Source organism: Nuphar pumila, chromosome 16 (assembly GCF_984573655.1).
Source record: "Nuphar pumila chromosome 16, dmNupPumi1.hap1.1, whole genome shotgun sequence".
In the NCBI taxonomy this organism is placed as follows: Eukaryota; Viridiplantae; Streptophyta; class Magnoliopsida; order Nymphaeales; family Nymphaeaceae; genus Nuphar; species Nuphar pumila.
The window spans coordinates 5,017,633-5,028,738 of NC_143264.1; the positions used below are offsets into that span (position 1 = coordinate 5,017,633).

The following is an 11,106-nucleotide window of genomic DNA, read 5'->3' on the forward strand; positions in this document are numbered from 1 at the left end:
CAGTTTATAGATAATGTAGTTGAGGTCCGTAGGAAGGGTGATAGAATTTTACTTATTAAATTAGTATTAGGTACGGATATTATTAATATTATTAGTGTTTATGCACCTCAAGTAGGTTTAGATGATTCCATTAAGCATCAATTTTGGGAAGATTTAGATGGAGTAGTACAAGAGACATCTTATGGAGAAAAGCTTTTCATCGGCGGTGACCTTAATGGACATGTAGGCATTAGTAGGGATGGATTTGAGAATATCCATGGAGGCTATGGTATAGGAGAAAGAAATGAAAGTGGAGAAAGGATTTTAGATTTTTGTTTGTCCTATGATATGATCTTAGCAAACACTTGGTTTAGGAAGAGGGAGTCTCACCTAGTAACATTTAAAAGTGGGGTTAATACGAGTCAGATAGATTTTTTCCTACTTAGAAAGAGAGATAGGGGTTGTTGCATCGATTGTAAGGTTATACCAGGAGAAAGTGTAGCTACACAACATAGAGTCTTAATTTTAGATCTTAGAATTAGACAATGCCGCAAAAGGGATAGACATAGGATAGATCCTACAATTAAGTGGTGGGCACTGAAAGGAGCTAAACAAGGAATGTTTGTAGAGCAGGTAGTTAAGGAAGTTGATTGGTGTCTCGAGGAGGATTCAGAATCAATGTGGAATAAGATAGCGGGTGGTATGAGAAAAGTAGCTAAGGAGGTATTGGGTGAGTCTAAAGGCGGTGCACCACTAGGTAAGGATACATCATGGTGGAACGAGGATGTCAAATTAGCTATTAAGGTTAAAAGAGAGTGTTATAGAAATCTAAGTAAGAGTCGTGATAATGAGAATTTGGAGAAGTATATGATAGCAAAGAAGGAAGCTAAAAAAGTTGTTCGAAACGCGAGGGCTAAGGTATATAAGGAGGTTTATGACAAGTTGGATACCAAAGAAGGCGAGAAGGATATTTATAGGCTTGCAAAGATGAGAGATAGGAAATCGAAGGATTTGGGTATGGTTAGATGTATCAAAGATGAAACGCAAAGGGTTTTAGTCAAAGATGAGGAGATTAAGGAGAGATGGAAAGATTATTTTGATAAGCTATTTAATGATAGTCATGCTCAAGATCTTGGAGACTTCTCCATTCCTTTTCATGAGATAAATCGTGACTTCATGCGCAAGATTCAAAAGAAAGAAATTGCAGAGGCTTTGAAGAAAATGAAATCAAGAAGGGCAGTTGGCCCAGATGGTATACCTATCGAGGCTTGGAAATGCTTGGGAGAGAAAGGTTTAGAATGGTTGACAAATCTTTTTAACTTGATTTGGCGAACAAATAAGATGCCTAATGAGTGGAGGAAGAGTACTTTGGTGCCTTTATATAAGAATAAGGGTGATATACAAGATTGCACAAACTATCGTGGTATAAAACTCATGAGTCATACTATGAAACTTTGGGAGAGGGTGATTGAGTCTAGGTTGAGGAAGGTTGTCATGATATCGGGGAATCAATTTGGTTTTATGCCTGGAAGATCAACTATGGAAGCTATACATCTTCTTAGACAACTTATTGAAAGATATAGAGAGAGGAACAAAGATTTGCATATGGTTTTTATTGATTTAGAGAAGGCATACGATAGAGTACCTAGGAACGTTCTCTGGTGGACAATGATGAAGAAAGGTGTTTCTCTCAAGTACATTAGTATAATTAAAGATATGTATGAAGGAGTAGTAACCAATGTCCGCACTTGTGGAGGGGTGACAACCAATTTTCCGATAACGGTTGGGTAACTTGGGTTACATCAAGGATCTGCTTTAAGCCCTTTCCTATTTGCGATAGTGATGGATGAGCTTACGAGATCAATTCAAGAAAATGTACCGTGGTGTATGTTGTTTGCTGATGATATTGTTTTGATTGATGAGTCTAGAGCTGGGGTTAATGCTAAGTTAGAATTATGGAGACAGACATTGGAAGCTAGAGGTTTTAAGTTGAGTAAGAGTAAGACTGAATATATGGAATGTCGGTTTAGTAAGCAACGAAGTAGTGATGGGAGTGTAGTGAAGCTTGGTGAGCAAGATATACCGGTGAATGATTATTTCAAATATTTGGGATCCATCATTCAAAAGTATGGAGAAATTGATGGAGATGTAAATCATAGGATAAAGGTTGGGTGGATGAAATGGAAAAGTGCTACTGGAGTGCTGTGCGATCGTAGAATGCCATTGCGGTTGAAGGAAAAGTTTTATAGGACGACTATTAGACCCGCTTTACTATATGGTACGGAATGTTGGGCTGCCAAGAGACATCATATTCAAAAAATGAGTGTAGCTGAGATGCGGATGCTTAGATGGATGTGTGGAAATACAATAAAAGATAAGATTCGGAACGAAGAGATACGTAAGAAGGTAGGTGTTGCACCCATTGAAAATAAGATGCGAGAGAATCGTTTACGGTGGTTTGGACATATTCGGCGAAGGCCTAATGATGCTCCAGTTAGAAGGTTGGAGAAATGGGAAAATATATTAGTTAAAAGAGGTCGGGGTAGGCCTAGGAAGACTTGGATGGAGATGATAGGAAAAGATATGAATGCTTTGAACCTCACCGAGGACATGGCGTTGGATAGAAATGATTGGAGGAAAAGGATTCATGTGGAAGACCCAAAATGAATTTCTTTTTTGGTTCATATCGCTGACCCCAATTGTTTTGGGATGAAGGCGTAGTTGTTGTTGTTTTGTTGTATGGTGAAACTCAAGAAGGGTATAAGTGTTTTGATCTTAAAAGTAATAAACTATATGTTTCTAAAAATGTAACTTTTTTAGAAAGTGAAAACGGTTTTGATAAAAAAGATAACAAAGGAGAAAGTAGACCATAGTTTCTTGTTTGATCTTTTGCCAAAAGAAGAGCATGGTTCCTATGAATCAAATGATTATGAGATAAATCATGATGGTAATTCTATTTGTGATAACTCTTAGATAATGATGTTGATAATGGACATCATCATGTTGAGGATAATTTAGAGTCATCTCATAATAATGATAATGTGGTCCTCTAATGATATGCATGTCTATACTCGGTGTGAGCAAAGAGATCAACCTTGTGCTTATGAAAGGTATTCACAAGGTCTACCCATTGAAGAGTCAACCCTTAGGAGATCCAACCGAGTCTCCAAGCCACCACATAGGTTTGTGTCATATGACTTCTTTTTTCCAAACTATAGAGCTTGTTTAATGTCACTCCACTCTTACCATGAACCATCATCACGTTACAATGAAGCTAAAAACCATTCTCATTGGATTAAAGTCATGAACATAGAACTAGATGTCCTTCGTCTGGCCAACACTTGGGAAATAGTTAGCCTACCATTAAAAAAGAAACTCATAGGATATAGATGGGTATTTAAGGTTAAAACTAAAAATGATGGTTCTCTTGAAAGATACAAAGTTAGGTTAGTTGATAAAGGAGTGCATTCAAAAATATGAGATTGATTATGAGGAAACCTTTATACCGGTAGCGAGAATGACTAATGTAGGAACCCTAATAGTCATTGCCTTCATCCAAAAGTGACCCACTTACCAACTATGTCACATGAGTGAGGGTGCAGGTGCGAACGGGTGCGGCGCAATTTCAAAAATTTTGGATACGGGGACTCGGCTATATATATATAACAATAATTCTAGTAAACAATTAAAATTAAGTAGCCAAAACTATATAAGATAAAAGGATATTATCATTGTACAGATATAATTTAAATTGACTTGTAATAGTAAACTTCTAAGTCTGCAGTAAATTAAATAGCCAAAACTATGACCTTAATCTTTTCGAAAGTTTCAATTTGGCACTCCCATTTCTTTATGGTAGTTCTTAAGCTAGCTTTTCTAATACTTGTGAAACTAGTATTTTTTTAAACTGGAAAAGCATTTATTTAGCTACCTCAAATGGTTGGGTTACCTTTTATCGTGTTTTATACATATTTTTACATAAGTTGTGAAACAGTCACACAGACTGTGCACAGTCGCAGACTGTGTGCAGTGACTGTGCAGTTGCACAGTCTGTGACTGTGCAACTGCATTGCACAGTCTGGTTATATATTAAAAAAAAAGATATATAAAAAATGTTTTTTTTTTGTTTTTTGTCTTAAAAATAGACATTTTTGGACTCGATCAAAGTTGACCGAGTCCAAAATGTGGATGGACTCGGCCTTGACTCGTTGACCGAGTCCGACTCGGCGTTGACCGAGTCCGGGCCGAGTCCGAAGCCGCACCCGTGTCGGGGCGTGTCGACTCGGGTGCGGCACCTCCCTAGCCGAGTCCGTGTGACATAGCTTACCAATTAGATGTTAAAAATGTCTTTCTCAATGGAGGACTTAATGAAGAAGTTTACATGGATCCTCCACTGAGGTTTAATATTGATAGAGGAAAAGCTCTTAAACTAAAAATTTTTTTATAGACTTAAACAAACCCTTAAGGCTTGGTATGATAGATTAAGTGTTGTTATGATCAGTTTGGGTTATCGTTCTGGTTAAATTGAGAATGTTCTTTTTGTCAAGAATACATGTAATAACCTTGTTATTCTAGTGTTGTATGTAGATGATATGATGATCACAAGAAAGTATAAAAAAAGAGTTCATGAAATGAAATCTTAAAAAAAAAATTATATGTCTTATATAGGCTTTCTGAGATATTTTTTAGGTATTAAAATTGCTTACTCACCCAGAGGATATATCTTGTCTCAAATGAAACTTGTTGTTGACATTTGTAATAGGTTGAAAATTTTTTATGATAAAAAGATGGAGACTCCTGAAGTTGTCAATGTGAAATTAAGGCTAGAAGATGAAACATTGCTTGAAGATCCTACTCTTTATAGACAACTGACAACTGATTGGATCACTCGCCTACTTGTCTATCACCAAACCAGATATAGCTCATGTTGTTTATGCAACAAATCAATTTCAGCATGCTCCGACCACTGTGCATATGAGGGAAGTGTTAAGGATTATCAGATACATTAAAAACTTTATCACTAAAGGGCTTTTTTTATCCTCATCTTCGTCTTTAAATTTACTTGCCTATACTGATGCATGTTGAGGAGGAAACCCTAATGATAGAATCCCAACAACTGGTATTTATGTTAAGGAATTCTTTAATTTCTTGGAGATGTAAGAAGTAGCAAAAAGTTTCATTATCTTCCACTAAAGTTGAGTATCATGCAATTGTGACAATCATAAAACTTGTATGGCTAAGGAATCTTCTCAGAGATATAAATGTAAACATCTCTAACCCTTCGAAGATGTGTTGTAATAATAAAAGCGTAATTTACATTGCAAGTAATCACATCTTCCATGAGCGAACAAAGCATATTGAGATGGACTACCATTATATACGAGATGAATACCTGAGAGGGACTATCTAGTAGTCGTATATTACTTTTAAGTATCAGCTTGTAGACTTCTTCACTAAAGCTCGTCCTGTACCTCGGTTCATCTTTCTCCTTAACAAACTTTTGATAATCACATTGTAAGTTTGAGGGAAGGTGTCAAAATAAAGTTATATATATATATATATTAATGTAATAGAAAATACCCATCAGGGGTATTTTGAACTTTTTTCCTATGTAATAGGGTTTGTCCAGTAGGGGCACATTTTTCTTATTTTATTTTTATGTCTTTTATTTATTGTGTAGGAGCTCTATGGTCAAAATACAATAGAGTCGTTGGGAGCAATCCCAATGGCTATAATTATAGCCGTTAGGATCTCTCAATGTCTTTATTGGGAAATCCCCAAGGCCATATAAGTGTATATATAGAGGGTGTTTTTGCCCTCTTTGGTTAATGCTTTTCTTAAGCATTTGTTAGTCAATAATAAAGACTTATTTTTTATGTTGTTTGTGTTCTCTTGTTTGTCCATTAGCAGCCATTGTATGCACTTTTGTGCTTGTGTGTTCTTGTATTGGCTTTTGCCCTTTGTATTGTCCCTTAGTGGACTTGTATTTGTGCTTAAGCACTTTGTTTTTGTATTTTCACTTGTTTCATTACACAATAAACTAATTCTATACTCTTACAGTAAAAATAAGAATTTTTTAGATCCAATAAGTGTTATAGTATAATATGCTTTATGTTTTTAAAACAAAATTATTTTAGTTAATAAACCTTATACGAATTAGTAGTATCCATGTAGCATAATAACTTATAAATATTCCAAAAAACTTTTTAATTCACTTCTTAAATGCTTTCAGATCACTTCATGCTTCTTGCTTCACATGTAACTTATAAAACCCTTCATTTCTTGCTTCTACTTCCTGCATTGAAATCATAAAGTTCAAAGATAAGAAAATGTATTGGCAAACCATTTATGTTTAGAAAAAATATATATTCGTGAAAAATAAAAAGCTTTCCTGCATGTTGGCTTGATTTTTTAGAAAACCAAACTGCAACATTGTTAAGTACTTGAGATATAGAAACAATGTGTAAAATGGTACTTGTCAATCCTTCAGTGTGGTTTGGGCTGACAGTTCTGGTATAATGCATGTCAGTTCCTTATTGAATATAGTGGAAAGAATAGATGGATGGAAAAAAGATAATAGAAAATGTAACAGATTCACATAGTTTAGGGAAAGTTACAGAATTAAAACTAAGTAAAATAATTCTAAAAATGCCAAGTATATGTTTTCAAAATGAAGTCAGATCTAAATTCATAAGGTATAAAGCCAAGAGTTTGAGGCTTACGTAGATCAATGTCAAAAAGTTTCTTCAGGCCAGGCCTTTGAACTTTAACAACGACCATCTCACCATTATGTAGTATGGCTCTATGTACCTAGAAATCCATATGATAAAACTAATAAGAAACCCTTTTGTTAATAAGAAGCTAATAAGAAATAAAAGTATTAATCAAGATTCCGTGAAACAAGTGCCATTTAAGTAAGTGCTACAAAAATAGCAGCAAAATACACATGAACAAAAAATGTTTTATTTATGACAAAAATGAAACTGATAACAAACAAAGTAATAACCAAGATTGAATGAAACAAATGCCAATCAAATAGGTAGTACAAAATAGCAGGAAAGAAAAAAGAACAATGTCTTCTATATGATGCTGAGTGCATAATGAAAAAATAATATTTACATAGGTTGTATCAGAAAGTATGCTCATGATATGATTAAAAAAAGTGCACTTCTGATAAACAATATTGAACATAATATTTATAAATATACAGCAGGTAATGTTTAAAGTCAACTGAACTACAACTTGCAGCAAGTAGAGTCCAATCTATCAATGAGTATACAAAAGGGGAAAAGAATGAAACAAGATTAACAAAAAGCACCTGACCAAGACTAGCTGCAGCTATTGGCTGATCATCAAACTCCCTGAATATGTCTTCAACAGGCACCCCCAACTCACTTTGAATAAAATCCCTTGCTTTTTTTGGTGAGAATGCTGGCACCCGATCCTGATTCCAGTACAGTAATGTTATAGAAGAAAGTATAAAAATCAATTGATTACACTCCTCACTCATGCCAAAACAAATAATTTTAGGTTCGTCTGTCAATTCAAAAGATAGCTCCTTATTTTATATGCATGCATTACAAAATTGATAGTTCCATATCCTATATGATATGTCACATAGGTGCGGGTGCGGGTACGGGTGCCGGTGCGGCACTTTAAAAAAACTTGGGTGTGGGGGTGCGGGGAGTATGAGTATATATATATATATATATATATATATATATATATATATATATATATATATATATATATATTTAACAGTTTTAATTTAACACTACATGTATGTGTGTCAACTTTTGGATAGAAATGGACCTCAGTATGGTTGACTTCACCTAACACAAAGGAAGTTGTGTCCAAGTGTCGCACCCGCCTGGGTGCGGGTGCGACGCGGGTGTGGTGCCCTGTTAGAAGAGTCCGTGTGACATAGCCTATATGCATGCATTACAAAAATTGGCTAGCAACAGAAGTTTGCATGATTTTCTTTTTCTGTTTTCTGATCTCTGGAATTTGCAGTAATGTACAAGGGTATCTGGGAAGATCTACTTATAGTCTTTGTATAAATTTTATTTTAAGTAAATTTTTGTTGTTTATTGTTCTGAGATAAAAGAAAAGGACCAAGAAAAATCTCAACATTTGAAGGAATGCAAAAATTACATGAGCACAAGACTGTATTATCAATAGATGATTACCTGCAACTTGGCCAGCTCCTCAACAAATTCTTTTGGGAATAAATCAGATCTGGTTGATGATAACTGCCCCAGTTTAATGAAAGTTGGCCCAAGCTGCAGTACACTTTCTCTTAACCATGAAGCTGTATTCCTCCTCCTGAATCTCTACACAACAAAGAGCTTTAGTACTGTCACAGAAATATCATGGAAAATCATCAAACAGCACTTTTCGTGTATACATGCTGCGGATATATTCAAGTACTTTGGTACTGCCATTGATATGTCTGAACATTTTCATCATCAAGAAAAAAAAATCTAAATTGAAACAACATAAATGACAAACATGAGATTTAACCAATGCTTTTATAATAATATACAATATTAGCTGAAAAGTATGGTCCTTGAACCATGTTTCTAAAGGGAAAAGACAAACTATCATCTGCAAACAAAACATAAAGAAGAATTGAATCCTACAACTTGATGCGTTGATCAAATAGTATATTAAAGTAAGCTTTATTAAATAGATTGAACCCATCTCCATCAGAACATAAAAATCCTACAACCAGGTTTCATGGCTGAATTACAGGAGGTGCAATCATCTTTACTTGGAGGCATGAGAAAAAAAAAGGAAAGGCAAGTAAGACAGTATGTCATTTAGTATGATCAAGAAAAAAGTTAAACACAAGGGACTGGAAATATACTTGTTTATCCTCAGTGAAGCCACCAACATATGTCCATTTCGCATTGTCAAAAAATACACGAGCACGCAAAGAAAGGACAAATGCCCAGACATCAACAGTCCTTTGCCAAGCATTATAATCATTTTTAGCCCAGCTGAAGCCTTCATCAGAAGGCAGTATCCTTAATTCATCTGTAAATAGAAATTCTTTGGTATCCACATGTTTTGGTTGTTTGAACAGAACAATAGAAGGTTTGTCCTTGACCAAGGTCATTCCATAAGTTCCAGGTTTTCGGCCGCTCAAGGTCTCCCCAGGTTTTCCGTCATTCAAGGTCACTCCAGGTTTTCGGCCATTCGAGGGCTCCCCAGGTTTTCGGACATTCAAGATCTCCCCTTTAGCTGAAGTAGCAACCTTGTTTTTCATTATTTCCTCAACAGGGAGCATCTTAGAAGGACTCCCATTTGTTGTCATCCAGGCACGCTCTGGCCTGCTAGATTCTGTCTGCCTTGCTTCGGCCAAAACCACTGAATTTCTCCATGCTTCTGTGACATCGCAGACACATTTTCTTGATCTGAATCTCCAGGAAGAAATTGAATTGGAAAAGCTAATACCTGTCTCTCTTCTTTGACCTACCAATCCATGGCAGCAGTAACAGCCATAAGAAGCCAGTACTGCTGCCATAACAATTTCACACAAACTGCAACATCAATATCATAGTGATCAGTAAGATAAAGAGATATTCAACTTATCAGTTATAGCTTCGAATGCTGGTGAAAATTGTACGAGGCAAAGAAACTTGAAAGAAAATTAGAAAAGACAAAAGAGAAGACATGTCAAGAAGAAAAACTATCAATGTTTCTTCTTCAAAATGTACAATAAATTGTACATGCCACTCACAATTAAATAAGGAAAGAGAAACCAGACACACGACCACATGCAATATTTCACAATGAAATCAGAAATTGGATCTCATGGCTTCAATAGTCCAAACTGAAAAAAATCTAGAGTTTTAGATTTCATGAAAAAGCTTCTTCTCCCGAAAACTGAACAAAATCCAGATTTTTAGACTTCATGAAAAAGCTTCCGCTCCCATAAAAGAACAAAATCATTGGTAACATAGACCAAGGACACCAGAATTAAACAGTGTGGGTCAGATATGAAGGCCCAATGCTGAGATAGGATCATTTTAACTATGAATACGCTTGGAATGCCACGTCGCGAAAACGATTCACTCCCAAAGTAGAGAAGTTAGTAATATACCATAAACAAAGTTTTATCTGCTTCGACTAAGAGATGCTCCATCTAAGCCAAAACTCTTATGAAGTCAACTGAAAAAATCCAACCTTTCAAAACCGAAATGACACAGAATCAATGAAGACAAAACCATCTCTCTCAACCAATGCAGTGCATTGAACAGAAACTGCAACAAAAAACCAAAAAGGATAGTTGTTGAACTGAAAATGGAACATGATGAGAAACACAAGAAGTTGAAAAGCTAAAATTTACGCTTAGGAGATATTTTCAGTAACTTGAAAAACAATCGATGGTTAAGACCCCAAAAACTTGGCTGTTTGCTCCATCTACTACGCATGCGATACCAAAATGCTTCCACATCTCTAATATTCAAAGCCTAGTATCGTCGTTTATCGGCAGCGTCGAAATACAATTCCGCAGAGTCCATTAAAAATTCATAAGGAAAAGGCATCCCTGTCTAAATCCCTTCAGCATTTTCCTTCTCATTTAGTACGGATTAAAATTCTCATTTCCATGAACACTGCCTTCAGTTTCACAAGCCAAAGACGCCAAATAATCACAATTGAAGTGGGATTTCACAATCCACGAACCAAACAAACTACAAAAAAAACAGAATTTCATTTTCACAGCCAAACGCACTCCGTGTGACGAAATCTCCATCCTAGTGTCTTCCAAACTCGAAATAACGATATAACTGAAGAGAATTCGGGAAAAATGAACTCAGATGGCAAGAGAGACTTCATCAAACCATGAAAACCGAGTCAAATTCTAGATCGCTTCAATCAGAGACAAAAATCACAGTAAACGAGTCGAAAAAAATTACTCGAAATCGGATCGATGAATTACGGTAAGATACTCACAGAGAGCAATCAGATCGAGATCGAAACGATTCAACGGAAAACCGAAAATCCTTTCCCTATAATTGAGAAGAAGCGAGCTCGCCTTCAGCTGAGAGAGAGAGAGAGAGAGAGAGAGAGAGAGAGAGAGATTCTGCGGCAAAGAAACAATTGAACACACGACCCAAT

At 35.8% G+C, this 11,106-nt stretch overlaps 1 protein-coding gene across 2 annotated transcripts in view; it reads right to left on the minus strand.

Moving 5' to 3' along the window:
- LOC149812759 (Protein kinase superfamily protein) overlaps positions 1 to 11,106 on the minus strand; it is a 29,045-nt gene extending 17,939 nt beyond the window's left edge. The window contains exons 1-5 of one of the 2 annotated variants that reach the window (XM_089992474.1): positions 10,942 to 11,106; positions 8,849 to 9,524; positions 8,169 to 8,312; positions 7,298 to 7,423; positions 6,702 to 6,789 (exon numbers count right to left, since the gene is read on the minus strand). In XM_089992474.1, coding sequence (XP_089848600.1) covers positions 6,702 to 6,789; positions 7,298 to 7,423; positions 8,169 to 8,312; positions 8,849 to 9,508 — 1,018 coding nt within the window. In that variant the 5' untranslated portion in view covers positions 9,509 to 9,524; positions 10,942 to 11,106. Of the gene's footprint in view, positions 1 to 6,701; positions 6,790 to 7,297; positions 7,424 to 8,168; positions 8,313 to 8,848; positions 9,525 to 10,087; positions 10,218 to 10,941 lie in introns of those variants that run through there. The other variant, XM_089992475.1, reaches the window with a different exon arrangement.